The sequence below is a fragment of the Pelodiscus sinensis genome, chromosome 1 (assembly GCF_052426305.1).
Source record: "Pelodiscus sinensis isolate ZL-2025 chromosome 1, ASM5242630v1, whole genome shotgun sequence".
NCBI classification, from domain to species: Eukaryota; Metazoa; Chordata; order Testudines; family Trionychidae; genus Pelodiscus; species Pelodiscus sinensis.
In genome coordinates, this window is record NC_143052.1 from 307721309 (window position 1) to 307739347 (window position 18039).

Below are 18039 nucleotides of genomic sequence, written 5' to 3' on the forward strand. Positions count from 1 at the left end.
TAAGGGAAGCTGGAGGAAGAGTGCTCTTCCTCGGACTTCCTGCTGTTTAGACAGCACCAAAAGCCGAAATAAGCTATTTTGACTTAAGCTACACAATTGACATAGCTCAAGTTGTGTAGCTTATTTTGACTTTAGCCCTGCTATGGAGACATGCCCATTGGAACCAAAAGAAACTTTCCCATTGACTTCAAGGGGAGGAGGATCAGACCTTTGTTTTCTTTTCTAAAGAAAGCATCAGATTTGCAGGCAGTTCCACCATCCAATGGAACGTGCCCATCTAGGCACAAGCGTGCAAATGAAGAGAGTAAAGCAGTCTGTCACTATTTTACACACTAGGGCTACGTCTAGACTGGCATGATTTCCCGCAAATGCTTTTAACGGAAAAGTTTTCCATTAGAAGCATTTGCGGAAAAGGGCGTCTAGATTGGCACAGATGCTTTTCCACAAAAGCACTTTTTGCGGAAAAGCGTCCGTGCCAATCTAGACGCGCTTTTCCGCAAAAAAGCCCCGATGGCCATTTTCGCGATCGGGGCTTTTTTGCGCAAAACAAATCTGAGCTGTCTACACTGGCCCTTTTGCACAAAAGTTTTGCGCAAAAGGACTTTTGCCCAAATGGGAGCAGCATAGTATTTCCGCAAGAAGCACTGATTTCAGACAGTAGGAAGTCAGTGTTCTTGCGGAAATTCAAGCGGCCAGTGTAGACAGCTGGCAAGTTTTTCCCCAAAAGCAGGTGCTTTTGTGGAAAAACTTGCCAGTCTAGACACAGCCAAGGGGTACATCTACACAGCAGCCTTAGTGCACGTCTACACTACAAGCCTTTATTTCAAAATAATGTTGAGCTGGAGGACCTACTCTGACTCTTGGTAGCCCTCATTTCATGAGGAGTAAGGGAAGTTGAAGAAAGAGTGGACAATTGACGTAGCTGAAGTTGCATAACTTAATTCATCTCTAGCCCTGCTGTGTAAACATACCCTAGGAGTACTGAGGCAAAGATCCTTAGCCAAGACCCCAGAAAGAGTTAGGGTCACAACTAACCTTACAACTCAGATTGAAGCCAAGGCGCTGGTTTTGTCTCTGGCCCATACTGCCCTACTAAGTTGGCTGAACTCCACATTTAGACCCTGTTAGCCCTCAGTGAAGTGTGGGTTTAGAGTGCAATTTGAAGATGCCATTTGGAGCTTCCTGGGCTCGATTCCACACCTTCAATAGGAGTCACTTATATGCTGTAAGGGGAGAGTATGGCCCTGGCAAAACAAGTAGGGAAGAATGATTACCCCTTGTTTAGCCTGGGAAAGCACAGATTGTGCAAGTGACTTGCTCAAGTTCTCACAGTGACAGACAAAAAAACAGGCCAGGCCCCAAGGATTCCAGTCTCCCAATCCACTGTCTATGGCACTAAACAACCTGCTTCTATGTAGAAAGTGTAGCTGAATAATAAACCTATAGAACTAAATACTATCCAGAGTTACACCAGTGGCCGGTAACTGAGGCCATATCAATCAATCATAGCAAAGAGAATGAAGCAAATGGGCCATCTTGAGCCACCATCACATTAAGCAGCCATGCTGAATTTGGACCAAAAGCCTCAAGGCAGATTATTTTAAATAGTTTTTTTCCTTTTATTAATTCAGTTACAGGCTTTTAAAATGTTTATATTGCCTATTGAAGTCAATGGACCTTACTTGGGAGGGGACAGGAGGAGCCCGGAGACAAATGCTCGTGAGGTATAATTAAGTTGTGTTTGTTCAGAGGTTTAGGAGGGCAAAATGCTATATAAGTTATATGGAAATGACTGGGACAATATCAACGCTATCCCGGGACAGAACTAAAAAAGTGATCTTGGGGCGCCACCTAGTGTTCATTAATTAAACAACGGCAGGGGCTAAATAAAATAATATATGGAGATATACCTAGCTCATAAGACAGGAAGGGACCTTGAGAGATATTCGAATCCACTCCCCTGCCCTTATGGCAGGATCAAGTAATTAACTGAGAATCCTCATGGGTGCTTCATAACACTTGACTGTATTTTAACAATGCCAAGCCCCGCATTTAACCCATCAGTGTAGTTCTGGAATGCCTCTCCTCTGTTCTTCAATGCTTCTTAGTTTAATGGTTCTTTTGAAGTCCCCTCCTCCCCCATCTGTCTAGCAGGGGATGGCTTTCACTGGAAAGCTGATTCCATAGGTTTTACCCATGTCCCATAAACAAACCTCAGAGCAACTGACCCTTTATAAAGATGTGTAAAACATAGCTATTTCAAGTACTTATGGCCTCATTCACAGCAGTATCTGAGGCAGGCCTGGGCAAAATTCGACCCATGGAGGCAGTGGGGAGCTCTGGGCAGGCTCCCCTGATTGTCCTGCAGGCCCACATGACACTCAGAAATGTGGCTACAGGATGCTTTCTCTTTATGAGTCCAGAGGGGGGGGGGGGGGGGATTCAGACTCTGCTCCTTCCCTAATACAAGCCTATTGGCTGGTTTCTGGACAGAAACTGACCAATGGGAGCTACCTGTTTGACTAACAGGCAGCCACCAAAGCACAACCCTCCTGCTCAGTTACTCACTCAAGCACATGGCCCAGCAGGCAGAAACACTTTAATCTCTGAAAGCCTTTAGCTCTGCAGGCAGGCAGGCTTGGCTGCTGGCTGGTAAGTCTCCTGACCAGAACCTGCCTTTGGCATCCCAGCCCCTTCCTTCCCCAACCCTCTATCCCACTACTCCACATGTACACATACTTCCCTCCAGATCTGGCACCCCAATCTCCTGCCCGCGATCACAATCCTCTCCTACCCTAGGTCACATCCTAAAAAGTTCCCTGCCCTAGGTCACAACTGCCTCCTTCACCCAAACACCATCCCAGACTCCATTCTCCCTCCTGCCCTTCAGTCCCTTATCCCAAAGCTCCCTTCTACACCCAACCTCCATCCCAGACCCCACACCTTCTCCATTAATACAACGGAAGAGTGTAGCCCTCAACCACTTTCTAAAATCTTGGAGTGGCCCCCATAAAAAATTAATGCCCACTCCCGAGGGCTCACATTCCTTAACATATCCATTCTCATGACAACCTTGTGCAATAGGGAAGTGATATTATCCTTATTTAACAGTTGGGGAACTGAGGCACAGAGAGGCTACAACCAACTAGCTCCAAATCACGCAGACAATGTGTGACAGAGCAAGACATTGAACCTTGACTTCCTGGATGCCAGGCCAACACTGGATCAGTCTTCCTTTCAGACCTAGTATTTTATTCTGTTGTCTCTTACGGAAACATTTCTTGGTCACTCTGTTCCCTTCTGGGGTGAAATGTGGGAAAAGCACCCTAGAAACAAAATCATGTAGTGCTACCTCCTCACCCTGATGCCCTGAGAGGCATTAGGAATGACTGAAATAACATTTTAATTGCCCAGTGTATAGGTGACTAGCACTTTTCTCGGTATGAGATTGCAGTGTTTTGTCACTCATTGTTGTGCACCTACATGTCACTGTAGAGCACCCAGCATGTTTAACACCAAGCTAAACTTTTTTCGAAAGATGGAATTTCAAGATGGCCATCTAAAAGGGACATATTGTGGTTTGGTTTGCACAAGCCTGTGAGTGAGCCTGTACTTTGCTGTGCTGAGCCAGGAACATCCAGGGAAGAGATTTTTGCTCTAAGAGCCACCATTCCCTCTCTGAGTCTCAGCTCAGCTTTGCTGCACTCTGAAGGTGGGAATAGCAGATACACAGGCTCACTCATGGCTGTGTGTCCAGATCTGAGATCTAGGTATCCCATGCAAGATTTCTCCTGTGTTCAGTGCATCTACACAGTCTAACTCAAAGGCTGCGTCTAGACTGGCAAGTTTTTCCACAAAAGCAGCTGCTTTTGCGGAAAAACTTGTCAGCTGTCTACACTGGCCTCTTGAATTTCCGCAAGAACACTGACGATCTCATGTAAGATTGTTAGTGTTCTTGCGGAAATGCTATGCTGCTCCCAATCGGGCAAAAGCCCTCTTGTGCAAATGCTTTTGCACAAGAGGACCAGTGTAGACATCGCGGTATTGTTTTGCCCAAAAAAGCCCTGATTGCGAAAATAGCGATCGGGGCTTTCTTGCGCAAAACCACGTCTAGATTGGCACAGATGCTTTTCCACAAAAAGTGTTTTTGTGGAAAAGCATCCATGCCAGTCTAGATGCTCTTTTCTGCAAATGTTTTTAACGGAAAAACTTTTCCGTTAAAAGCCTTTGCGGAAAATCATGCCAGTCTAGATGTAGCCAAAATGTTTATATACACTGTTGTGTTCCACAAGCAGCAGATAACATGAATGACATGCAACATATGTCCAGTTCATCTTGTAGATCTTTAAATATCACCGAAACCTATCCAAATTGCACACACTATCTGTGGAAGGCTCACAACCCTTCCTTTCCACCTGCTTGTAAGACATGTGCTCAACCATGCTAAACTATGCAGTCCCTTTTCTGAGTATTTTGAAATTATTCATATTCCCTAAACTGAGAAAACTGAATACATACTAAGCATGTTTGTTTTTTCCAAAAACAAGAAAAATCTGGTTATACTTGAAAAAAATTATTGCTGTATTTGCATTTCAAAGGTAGAATTTTATATCAGGTATAAAACATTTCCTTCTGATAATTCTGTAATAAATGTTAACCAAGATTTGCAATGCACAATTGCTGTATTAGAATAGATTTTTTAATAATTTGTCGGGCTTTATTAGTAAATAGCAGCTTGATTTATTGGATAGCATTTCATCAAAATAATGATACAGCTATTCATGTTACCAAAGAAAGTTCTGAATGCAGTTAGCAGTTCTTGTGAAGCAGAAGGAGAAAAATGGTTAGAGAAGCATAGTCTCTTCTTGATTCACTGAAAGCTATGTACACATCTTTCATTAGCTGTCATAGAAGTTGTACCAACACATCCCATAAAATCAGCAGAAAAATAATGAATCTCCAAATCTATATTCAAGAGCAATCACATTAGAAGCAAGCAGGAAAACAGGAAGAGAGCTATATTCTTATTTCAGTGCTGTGGGATTATAGACATAACTTTTGTTTAAACTCCTGGGAATGGAATTGTTGCTGAATCATAGAGATGATTATATCTCTAAATGAATATCAAGAATCACCTCATTCAATATTAAGTTGTTCACCTGACAGAAGTATAAGAATTCAAGCTGTACATCTCACAGGAAATATAAAATTGAAAAGACCCCAAATCAAATGATCAGAACTACTGAAAAACATATTAGGTTCTTGGCAATAACAGCCAATCTTTTCAAACACAGGTATTTAAAGTTAGGCCTTTAAATCCAAGTGGCCTGATTTGCATAGCTGCTCTGTACTCTCAATCTTCATCAAGTGCAATGGGAGCTGTGTGTGAGCAGCACTTCTGAAAAATCAGATCCTTAGGATTCTGGTGTATGACTTTAAACGTGCAAGTTTGAAAATGTCTTAAGATTTCCACGTTTGCTTACAGTGCACAGCATATAGTAGTTTGAATGTCATGCCTTTCATAAGGCTGTTACTTGGTGGCTTTCAGTTGTAGATGCATCAAAAAGTCATTGATTAAAAATACATACTGCTCCTAGCTTGTGGTAAATGCATTTTTGGATTTAAAATAATGAATTTGAATAAAGTTTCCCTGCAAGGTATGAGGATGATGGAATTGCCTGTAAGAAACACTAATGTAGCAGCAGCAAATAATCTGTTTACTTAGAGTGGTGACATAAAACATTAATCATATACAAAGCTTATATAATTTCTAGGTAAAATCCAGAAACCAGGTCATTTTTTGATCTCAGAATCTTCATCCTGGGATGGAACACTGGATGGAAAGGGTTCATCTTCCCTGCTTTCACGTGATTTGGTTTTGGAATTGGAAGAGTATGTAGAAATATTGTTCTCTGTATTTTGATATACCTATATATTAGGAAGGGAAAATAAGTCATATCAATTATTATTTGCTCAGAGTATATTAGCACTCAGTTTTTTTCTCATAATACTGAATTTGCATATCTACATTCAGTGTAACTATATTAGCAAAATACACAGAAGTATGTAATACAATAATGAATACCAGCTGTAAAGTTGAATGCAGCAACAATATATGAGACTAAATAAGAACATAAGAATGGCCATGCTGGATCAGAACAATGGTCCATCTAGCCCAGTATCCTGGCTGCTGACAGTGGCCAATACCAGATGCCCCAGAGGGAGGGAACACAAGTAAAGCTCACAGGATTCCTCCCCTGTCACCCATTTCCAGACAAACACAGGCTACAGACACCATTCCTACCTACCTGGCTAATAGCCATTGATGGACCTAACCTCCATGAATCTATCTAGCTCTTTTTTGAACCCTGTTAAAGTCCTAGCTTTCACCACATCCTCTAGCAAGGAGTTCCAGAGGTTAACTATGTGCTGATTGAAGAAAAACTTGTTTGTTTTAAACCTGCTGCCTATTAATTTCATTTGGTGACCCCTAGTTCTTATATTGAGGGAATAAGTAAATAACTTTTCCTTATTCGCTTTTTCCACACCCGTCATGATTTTATAGACCTCTATCAGATCACCCCTTAGTCTCCTCTTTTCTAAGCTGAAAAGTCCAAGTCTTTTTAATCTCTCTTCATATGGGGCTTATTCCAAACCCCTAATCATTTTTGTTGCCCTTTTCTGAACCTTTTCCAGTGCCAATATATCTTTTTTGAGATGAGGCGACCACATCTGTACACACTATTCAAGATGTGGGTGTACTATGGTTTTATATAGAGGCAATACGATATTTTCTGTCTTATTCTCTATCCCCTTTTAAATTATTCCTAACATTCTATAGCTTTTTTGACTGCTGCTGCACACTGAGTGGATGTTTTCAGAGAACTATCCCCAATGACTCCAAGATCTCTCTCATGAGCAGTTGTAGCCAAATTAGTCCTAATCATAATTAATTTATCAACATTAAATTTCATTTGCCATTAAATTGGCCAATCGCTTAGTTTGGTGAGATCTTTTTGAAGCTCTTCACAGTCTGCTTTGGTCTTAACTATCTTCAGCAGTTTGGTATCATCTGCAAATTTTGCCACCTCACTGTTTACCCCTTTCTCTAGATCATTTATAAATAAATTGAATAGGATTGGTCCCAGGACAGACCCTTGGGAAAACAAATCTTTGCTAAGTACTCTCTTGTAAAGTTAATAACTACCTGAGACCATATTTTCAAAACTAGTTGTCTGAGTTGTGGCTGCCAAATAAGTGCAATGTATTTGTGCATGCAAATATATAACAGCACTCCCATTGAAGTTACTAATGAACTAATTACAATCAAGTCACATGTGAATTTTGTGCAGGACAATGGATGCAAGCGCATGTTTTAGCAGATGCCACTTAGCTGCCAGCATCTTGAACGTTTTGCTTCAAATAATGCTTCCCCAAATAATGGGCTTAAGCATGTTTCACCCACAACACTCCCAGCCCCGATGGATGCTGCAATATATCCCACCTCAGATCTGCACATAGAGCAGCACTCAGCATTGCCAGTAGACCACAAAGCCAGCTGCATTAACTTTTACAAAAGGGGAACTAGTTTCTGTGGGCACAGAGAGACAGTTTGTGTCCTTCCTGCACTGAACTAGAGAAAGAGGCAGGAAAGAGGAAGTCTCTATGTCCCAGGTGGCTTATTAGAGCAACATGCATTAATTTCTGCAAAAAGGATTCCTCCTAAGTCACAACTAAGTACCGGGTGAATAGCTTAGCTAGGGAAGAAACCAGCTCTATGGCATGATGGTGCTTCCCTGGGGAAAAACAGGTTCCTCTCTAGTGATCTGTGTTAGCAATAGGAGCCATCATTTCCAAACCCCTTATTATGCATTCTAAAGATAGGGTTGAAACACAGAACAACAAAACAGAGCATTTTTCTTGTTTGCATGATTGCATACCGCTCCTTCTGCATCAACCAGCTGACGTTCTATGAGAGGACGCAGCTGTGAAAAGAAGGGCCTTTTTCGAGAGTCCAGTGCCCAACAGGACTGCATTACAAAGTATCTGCAAGAACAAAGAAGAACTATGTGAGTTTCCCCCCCCAAAAAAGTAAGAGTGGTTAAATACTGTGGTAATTGACACTACAGAAATGCCAAAGGTCAACAGAGTGTATTATGGAATACCAGAGAGATACTGATAAAGAATTCAAGTTTGATTTATTTGATTGTATCAGCACCTATATCAGAGTCTGCTATCAATTTCTTAAAAAGAGAGGAGAGATTGAACTGTAAGAAAGGGTGTGTTTAATGACAGAGAGCAATGTATTTGATAGAATGAGAGTCCATACCTTAAACTGTGTAGTTTACCCCTTGAAGTCAATGGCAAATCTCCTGTTCAGACTGAATAGGGGCCAGGATTTCACTTTGGGTTATTTATTTATTATATTACATATGATATCATATGACAGCTTCTCAATGTTAACGTGATTCAATAGATAGAACCTCCACACTGAGACTATTAGGAGACAGGGACACTAGAACAATTTGTATAGTGGGGGTGCTGTGAGCCATTGAACAACACTGTAAACCTGGATATAATGGAAACCACTTCAAGCCAGAGGGTGCTGCAGCAGCCTACCCCCTAACACTCACTCCTAGTTCCAGCACCTAGGTTAGGAGAACATTTCCCTCCCAAGAAATGGAGGACTGTGTATATGCAGCTGGTCCTGGCCCCAGTGAATGTCACGGTCATACTTTCAATAGGAATCTTTATGGAACATAACCCTGCAAAAGTCGTTGTGTGGTTATATGATATTCACACAGAGTTTATACTCTTTGCAGGAATCCAGGCAGAGTTTAGAATCCCTGCAGAAGCCCTTTGAGAATTTGTAAGGTCAATGTAAGTCCTTGTGGGGCTTATAAGTTCTACAGAAATTTGTTCTAGGCTCATAAACATGGTCATGTCTACATGAAATTTCCCTGACTTTACAAAAGCCAGAGAGTCTGAGGGCATTGCCCTGCCCATATCTGCAATACACGGACCTGATCTCATGGGTATCAACATATCTACAGGCCATCCCAGGAAATGTCAAAATGTCTGCAATGGGGAGTAGAGAAACCAAACCTCTTCCCTTTCTTTCATGCTCACTGTCTTGCAGCCCTCTGCCTTCTTCCCTCTGCTAGGGTACTTCCTCTTTGGTACTCAGACAGAGGTAACTGCAATGTGTGATCTCCATGAAATTTGAATATCCACATCAGACACTACATTGATTGCAATGTCCAGACTGGGAAGCACAACAGATACAATGTCCCTACATCTCCTATCTGCCGCTCACCCCATGCCCTTTTGTGTTATTACTTGCTTCTTCTAAAGACACTGACAAATCCCTGGAATTGAACAGGACACAGATGGGTTCAGTAAAAACAAAAATTTCATAAGCATTTAACTTAGTAACTAAAATGGATTTTGTGTAACCCTTGCTTTATAAAATAAAAACCCTCCATGAACAGGGCTAAAGATTTTGAAATACCGTACCCAGAGGAAGTTTTCTGAGAATGTAAGGACTAGTTAAAAATAGGTAGTAAGTCGGTCTTTTCAAACAAATATAATGTTCACTGCTGATCATGACATTATAACAATTTCTGCTTCTGGACAAAAGCTTTGTTAACAAATATTCTGCACCAGATTTAGAGAAAGAGGTGGTTTTGCCTTGAATATCTCTTTTAGGTAGGTAGAGGGCAAAGGAGTGGAATAAATATAAAGGCAGCATTAGGAAAAAAAACCTCGATTAAAAATTAATCCCCACCCCATGCAGTATTCAGAACATATACTTACATTGCTTCTGTAGCATAAAATGGCTGGTCCATTTTAAATCCACTTTGAATGAGTTTGTAAAAGTTTGAATCAACCTGAATTCCAGGGTAAGGATTCACACCTGTCAAAAACATTGTGGAAAAATTAGCATACAGGAGTCAGGGAAAAGTGGTGCTCTTCTGTTGTGAAATGTTGATACATACCGAGAGAGAATATTTCCCACAGTAATATTCCATAAGACCAGACATCACTCTTAATTGTGTAAATCCTGTCAAATAAACTTTCAGGAGCCATCCATTTGACTGGTAACCGAGCCTGTACGAAGAGACGGAATGGGGGCTCGATTAGTGTTTTCTACACACAATATAGTTGACTCCTTGGAGCACGTATTACCCATGGACAAAGTCTGTTTTCAGACAGAAAAATAGGGCCTCATTTAAATACCTGCTGCAAACAGCTTCTAGAGCTGTAAGTGAGGCTATTGCATGCCAGGTTTCCCTTTTGTGGTCAGCCCACTCATAATCCTGACATTGCTAGGCAGGAGATTAAAGCCCCCTCTTCCTCTTTTTCAGAGTCTTGCTCAGAAGGTGATGCTGGCTGTGAGGAGGACAGCAGGGACTTCTCACTATTCCCCACTGTGAGGTGAGCAAGTGGAGACGGAGGAAATGGGAGGAGTTCTGCTTTGACACCCTACTCACAGGATGTGCAGCTAAGGGTGAAGTAATTTGCTCCAGCCCCAGAGCAATGGGGAATCAGGAGAGGGGCTGTGATTCTCTGGCACAGTTTGTTCTCTGGCCTGCTCCTGGACTAGTGTGACTATCTGCTGCCCCTCACTCAGGGCTGGTTGTAAGCTTACAGTCTAGCTTTATATAAATAGAGAGCTGATTAACAAAGTTCTCTGAGTGGTTGGCTTGCTGTCCTCCATGCCTGGCAAACCACATCCAAGTCTTCATTCTCACACAGATCAAAGGAGCCTCCCGAAGTGTCCCTATTAATTCTTGAACGTGGCCGCAGAACTTTTATTTTCTAGCCTTACACACGTCCCTGTCTCAAAAGCCTCTCCAAGCCTTTACATCAGTCTAAAATAATACATTCATTAGCAGAACAAGTTCTAATGATCCCTTCCCACCAAAAAAATTCCGACTCTCGAGCTCATGTTGAAATCCACGATCACTCAGCTCACTTTCTTTCTTCATCCTTTTTCTCTACTAAGTGGGGTTTATAAAGTGCTGGTTATGTCATAGTGACTTCCTTGGAGCCATTCTGCTTTGCCCCAACTAGGGATTTGGCCCACAACTTCATATTTTTAAGTTATCTAATGTTTAGATACTAACATTTGCAGGTGTCCAGTCCAACTTGAATTAGGCTAATACCAAATCTACTATTTTCATTTGCTAAGGGCTCGAAAACATTTCAGTGACATAGTGAGATTATTGTATTGTATGTCCAGCCATAAGTATAACTAAACCCTAGTATAACTATCCAACTGTATGTGCATTTATCAGCTCAACCAGTCTTATAGTTTTCACAATTATGTCAAAAATATAAAGTAAGAAAGAACATACGTTGCCTCTGATGACGTAGTTAGAGTCATTCATTATATCTCTAGCTAGGCCAAAGTCACATATTTTCACCACTTTGCCACAAGTCACTAGTACATTCCTAGCAGCCAGGTCTCTGTGGATGCACTGTAAAGAAAGAATGGGTTAGTGTATAATGCATTATTTTACATCAGATGGAAGTTGTTACTCATTGTTTGTGGCTTCCACTGAAAAATCTTGCACCTTTTCTGGTTCAAACAACTTTGTCTGCCTTCATAGAAAAGTGAAATCACTTGTTTGTGCAATTCTAACATATACGATGGAAGACAGGATGTCAGAACTAACTTCATAGTTACTAGGTGTTTATGGAATAATATTACCAGTTTATTATGAGGAATGGGAAAAGGCTGAGATTAGAGCTGTTTGTGGCAAGAGGGACCTGGGGGACCCAAATGTTCTTTTAGCCCAGGGCTCCAATAAATCTCAATCCACCTCTGTTGGTGATGTATTATGCCCGGAGTCCAGGGATTCTGGAACAATTTGTATAGCGAGGGTTCTGACAGCTACTGACAAACTGTAAATCCTGCATATAAAGAAAAACACTTCAAGCCAGGGGGTGCAGCAGCACCCCCAGCACTGAGTTCCAGCACCTATATCAGAGTCTACTATCTAATTTCCTAAAGAAAGAGGAGAGATTGAACTGTAGTAAGTAAAGAGAGGGTGTGTTTAATGACAGAGAGCTACATATTTGCTAGTCAGGATCCTTGAGATCAAAGGGATTTTATAAAAAAAAAACCCAGTGAGAGCATCACATGAAAATGTAAACATCTTATTTGCTTATATACACAAATCAAGCACTTGAGAGCCAATGTGAAAAGTAGAGGATATTTAGAACTATCGTTTCAAACTATCTGTTGATGTAAACTCATGCCTCTCCAGAGATGCTCTCCTAGTTGAGACCAGTGGGTTTACTCAAGGATTACTCATTGTGAAATAAATTGGGCCCTAATTGCTTTTTGCTTAAAATATAGAACTCAAAAAATCAAGACATGATTTGCAATTGATTTTAACTTGGCCAAAAAGCAGAGATGGCTGAGATTGCCTAATATGAATTTGTAAATTAAGAGTTAAAGTGAAGCCTGTAATTGTCTATTGGTTGGTTATATGACCACAGTAACAAAAGCAGATTGACACAGTGAATGAGATCCTGTACTGCACATTTGAGCAAGTGGCAACACCGTGGCCTGCCCCTGGTTGCCTCGGAGATGTAGCTATTGTTATTCCTACAAACATGAAGGTGTAGCTATATTTAGACTTTGGATTGTAGGAGACTTGAAGTAGCTACCTCCACCCCCTTCCCATTTCAGGCCCTCTCTTATGCCTATAAAAGGCATGGCCAAACCTTGAGGGACAAAGAGGGTGGTTTGAGCATGTATGTTTTGCATTAGCATATCCAGGTTCCATACTGATATTTCTACACCTGCAGTAGCACCTTATGCCCTGGGAAGGAGAAGGCAGAGGGCAAGAAAATGTTGCATTATCTTGAATGAAGCAGAAAAAGGGAGACAAAAGGCTTTGTGCAGCACAAAGTTGCCAAACAGATTGCAGGTGGGAAACAGCAGTGTGCATCCAGTGTAAAACACCCCACCTTATGTGTAAGCAGAGAAGAGGCCGTGGTATAAACAGAGAGTGGATGGTACAACTTCTTTTAAACAGACTCTAAACCCCAACCTCAGGTGGCCAATCACCATTTTATTAATTAACAGTTAACTCCTCCAATCTCAGGCCCCACTGGAAATGAACCTTAGGGAGTTGGTGGTGATGGATAGGCTAGAGAACAGATCTAGCACTTGCTGAAATGCATATTTCTTTTCCTTCTACTAATGCGTATCTTCCTCTCCATTTTGCTGGAGCAAAGATTTAGCTGCTGCTGTGAGCCACAAACTACCTCCATATCTGCTTTAGCTTTATGTGGCTAGGCGCCCAGGAGATGTGAAGTGATGATTGTTCTTGGGAGGGGAAGGAGCAATGATCCTAGTTTCCATACATTTCCTTGCTTGATTAGCATACATAGCAACATATTGTTACTGTGTAGTGTAAGATTTACAATTGCTACTTTTAGTAGGACTAGATTGTGCCTTAGATTTAGACCATGTGCTCATGGATGTGAGGAAGGAGTAGTAAGAACCAGGGCTGCCCAGAGGATTCAGGGGGTCTGGGGCAAAGCAATTTTGGGGGCCCCACTTGCCCTCCCCCCCGGGTGACCTGGTAAGAACCCACTTTTATGCTCCTCAATGGGCTTCTCAGACCTGAGGTCCAGGTGCACAGGACTGAGTGGGTGTTGGATGTCTGCTATTGCCCTCCCAAAGCAGGTGAGCAGGGAGTAGGTGGGAAATAGGCAGAGCATGGACTCTGCCTCACAACACACCAGCTGTGATACTGAACCCCTAACATACAGCTGAGATTATTACAATCTGCTGCCGGTACAGACCAGCAGCAAATCAATTCTCCAGAGGAAGGGGCAGTATGGACAGAATTGTGCCTCAGGGGAGTGTTTCTGGGTCACAGCGTCTCCTGGTGCTGGGGCTACTCCCAAGGAGGTGTAGCATACAGTGGCGGATTAGACACTGGGGTAATGGAGCCCATGTCAGGGGCCCTAGAAAACTGGGAGACTCTGAAAAAGGGGCACCCTTGTATTCTGACCCACTCTCTCCATTCGGCATTCCTGCTGGGCAGCGGGACAAATCCCCATGCTCTGATCCCTCTCTCTAGCAGGAGTGCAGGGTGGAAAAAGTCCCTGCACTCCCAACTCATTCCCTGGCAGGAGTGCTGGGAGAGGGGTGGAGAGAACTGCAGAAGGAAGGGGTGTGGAGGGCCCCCTGTTTGCTCTGTCCCAGCGCTACACAAAATGGTAATGCACACCTCATCACATATGCACCATCTGTGGCTCATGGTCAAGCCTTAAGGCACAATCTTGGAGTATTTTACTGTGGTTATTTAAAAACTTGTTATAAAGATATGATTTAAACCTGTCAATTCACAGCTTTCTCTCTCAGATAGCTTGCTGTTAATCTGATCTGTCTTTGTATTCTGCACTCTCTAAACATTGCTCACAGGTGAAACATACCGATTTTGACTCAAGAAACTCCATTCCTTTGGCAACTTGATATGAGAAGCAGAGAAGATCCTCAAAGGTGAGCACATTGAAGTCCTCCTCTTCATAAACCCTTCGGTTGATATATTTCATTTCTTCTGCAATACATAAGCAGATCTTGGGTTTGTGACTACCTGGGGACCCTCGGGAAAGTTAACTGAAGGGCTATGTCTAGACTGCAAGCCTCTTTCGAAAAAGAGCGTCTAGACAGCAAGCCGCTTTTTCGAAAGAGAGCACCCAGGCAGTCTGGATGCTCTCTTTCGAAAAACCCGTTTGCATTCAAGAACACCTTTTTTCGAAAGAGCACTTTCGAAAAAAGGCGTTCTTCCTCGTGCAATGAGGTTTACCGCCGTTGAAAGAAAAGCCGTGTTCTTTCGATTTAATTTCGAAAGAACACGGCTGCAGTCTAGATGCAGGTGAAGTTTTTTCGAAAAAAGGCTACTTTTTTCCAAAAAAACCCTGAGTCTGGACACAGCCAAGGTGTGAAGCTGAAGTGCAGGAGTTCAAGGGCATGAAACTTCTGGGTGGACTCTGTCTTCCAGAAGTAAAGTAAGACAAAGTTTCTGTATCTTTTCCCTTTTCTCCATTTATCTCAATAAACCATGACTAGAGGGCTGCACCCCCTGCTTGCTGCACTCACCAAGCCCCCCGTCATGGGGGATAGGCAACCCCGGCTCTCCCCATGGCGACCAGGGAGGGCCAGGCTGCGGCTGTGCCATCCAGGGTCCCTTCCCTTTCCCTCAGCCAAGACTCTCTCCCCCCAGTCCAGGGACCCTCTCTCTCCGCTCTACCCCCCAACCAGGGCTCCTTCTCCCTCTCCCCTCCATCAGCCAGAGCCCCTTCTCCATCTCCCCTCCCCCTAACCAAGACCCCCTTACCCCAGCCAGGGCCCCTTCTCCCTCCCCCACTCTGCCAGCCCAGTAATTTCTCTCTTTCCCCTCCACGCAGGTCCCACTGCTGACACAACGGAGCAGCTGTTTTTAAAACACCAGTAGCCGCCCACCATGTGGTGACTGCTGGTGCTGGAGCTTCAGCCACTGTGGGGTGGTTCAGGGGGCCGGGGTGCACCTCAGTCCTGACCCCGCACCACACAGCCCTCCATGGCACAGGTCCTGCCACTGCCCCCCCACTCTACTGAGCAGGTAAGAGCAGCTGTTTTTAGAACACCAGCAGCCACCTGCCACATGGCGGCAGCCAGAGCTTCAGCCAGCTGCTGTATGGCAGTTCAGCGGGATGGAGTGTACCTCAGTCCCAGTCTGCTCCTGTGGGTCCCACTGACGCCTGCCCAGTCACCATGTGGGTCCTGCCTCCCCATCCTTCCTCCCACAAGTTCAGCAGCAGCTTACCTTCTTCTGCTGTTGAGGAGTCAAAGAGCCATATTTAGGCTCATAAGCCATAGGTTGATGACCCCATTAAAGGGTTATCAGCAGGGAAGAAAGGGGAGGAGGCCGGGTGGCTGAGGGGGAAGGAGCTGTGGGACACAGACTGATGTGATGATGTCACTCTGTCATCTCACAGGAAAAACGTTTTTGTAGGTATAGTAAGATAATTGCTTTGTCTGATATAGTATCAAGAACCATAATCAATACACTTAGTGCACTTATTCTTCTCGCCCATATAAGGGAAAGAGTCAAGAGCCAATGTCTTCAAAGTCCAGTACCACCTTTATTATTATTTGTATTACTGCTAACAAATACATAAAGTAATTGCAAGCAAAAACCTGAGATCCTGACTAAACATTGAGGCTGTGTCTACACTGGGCCACTTATTCCGGAAAAGCAGCCGCTTTTCTGGAATAAGGTGCGAGCTGTCTACACTGGCCCCTTGAATTTCCGGAAAAGCAGTGACAATTTACTGTAAGAAATCAGCTACTTTTCCAGAAAAACTATGCTGCTCCCGCTCGGGCAAAAGTCCTTTTCCAGAAAACTGTTCTGGAAAAGGGCCAGTGTAGACAGCACAGTAGTCTTTTCTGCAAAAAAGCCCCAATCACTTTTCTCAAAAAGCATCCTGCCAATGTAGACGCTCTTTTTCCGGAAATACTTGTAACGGAAAACTGTTCCGTTTTAAGCATTTCCGGAAAAAGGTGCCAGTGTAGACACAGCCTGACTGAATACTTATACTAGCAAATTCCTATTGGCTTTGATGAGAGCAGACAAAAATCTAAGGCTTCAGTCAAACCCATAACTAAACTAGTACATGTAAAATACAATTTGTGACTTTACTTTGATTGTTATTGGCAAAATTATGAGCTCCCCTCTCTCTCTGTCTCTCTCTCTCATACCCATATGCACACACACACTGACAGAGGTGATACTGATGTCATAGCTGTGCAGCTAATACAATAAAATGCATTTTTTATACTTATAGATATCTTGCCCATTCTCTGCCAATTAGCCCATCTCTGCTAGAATTATAAGCCTTGTCTATAGGAGAAGTTTGCGCATGATTAAATTAAGTCATTTAAAAAAACAATTTAGTTGTTCCAGTGCAATTCCCTGAGTGGACACTCTTACTTTGGTTAAAGTATGGCTTATTTCTGATTAGCTTAAACTGATTCTTAATTAATTGAAAAATAAACTCAAATAAGAATGGCAAATCAGGTTTTTTTCAGCAGTTTATGTAAGTCTGTTTTCACACCTTTCGTTAAACCCATGCAACTTTCTCCAGTATTTCAAACAATGTTCCCTCTAATCTTTTCCATCCAGGAATGGATTTTTTCATCCACACATGGAATAAATTTTATGTGTACCAAAGCATGTACAAACAGTAGAACAAAACCTAGTTGTGGGCACTCTGCTAATATGCTGGGCAGCATTTGAATCTTTTCTGAGTGGCCATATAAGCACACAGATTGCAGGGAACACTGATTCCACATCTCTGAAAAATCTATCTTCTATAAAAATCTTTTATCTTTTCAACTATGTATCTTTTCAACCACCCCAAATCACTCACTCACTCAATCAATTAACCAATCTGTCCCTTAATTTTTACTATAATTTAGATTTTTTTAATGTATTCACACATCTCTGATACAAATAAAGCAAATTTGTTTTTACAATGGTTATTCAGAAGAAAATGCTTAATTTCTCACCTTCCTCAGAACACAATGTAATCCAGTTTGATCCAGAGGTCAAATCTGAGTCCCGCCTTAGCTGCATACCTCCAAAATCATCCAATCTACACAATGAAATATATGATCCATTTTTAAATTTAGTCCCCTGTCTGGAGTAGGGGGCGTATTTGAAAAAGTTACACACTTCAAAGAAAATAATAATCTAAAATGCAGGCTGCTTTATAGTGAAGAGCATCAGTTACTTAATGTCATTAAAACCTTTAACACTGAATTATTACTTATCATATATCTAGCATGACCCTTCTAAATGCCAAAATTCACAAAAGGGGGTTCATGATGCTTTCAGTGCAGTTAGAACTGCAGAAGAAACATAACCATTTTTTAGTCAATTCTTGGTAGGTTTCTTTCTGCATACAACCAACGACTGGCATGTGGTGAGCCTAGAACTCACTGATGTTCTTTGTTAAAGGAAACTC

At 42.5% G+C, this 18039-nt stretch overlaps 1 protein-coding gene across 3 annotated transcripts in view; it reads right to left on the reverse strand.

The window, feature by feature from the left end:
* Window positions 1–4048: 4048 nt before the first annotated feature.
* Window positions 4049–18039, reverse strand: part of FLT3 (fms related receptor tyrosine kinase 3) — a 97048-nt gene continuing 83057 nt past the window's right edge. For 2 of the 3 annotated variants that reach the window (XM_075919216.2, XM_075919214.2), the window contains 7 exons: window positions 17582–17667; window positions 14464–14588; window positions 11361–11483; window positions 9999–10110; window positions 9817–9916; window positions 7941–8046; window positions 4049–5928 (listed from right to left, as the gene is read on the reverse strand). In XM_075919216.2, coding sequence (XP_075775331.2) covers window positions 5794–5928; window positions 7941–8046; window positions 9817–9916; window positions 9999–10110; window positions 11361–11483; window positions 14464–14588; window positions 17582–17667 — 787 coding nt within the window. In that variant the 3' untranslated portion in view covers window positions 4049–5793. The remainder of the gene's footprint in view (window positions 5929–7940; window positions 8047–9816; window positions 9917–9998; window positions 10111–11360; window positions 11484–14463; window positions 14589–17581; window positions 17668–18039) is intronic. The other variant, XM_075919215.2, reaches the window with a different exon arrangement.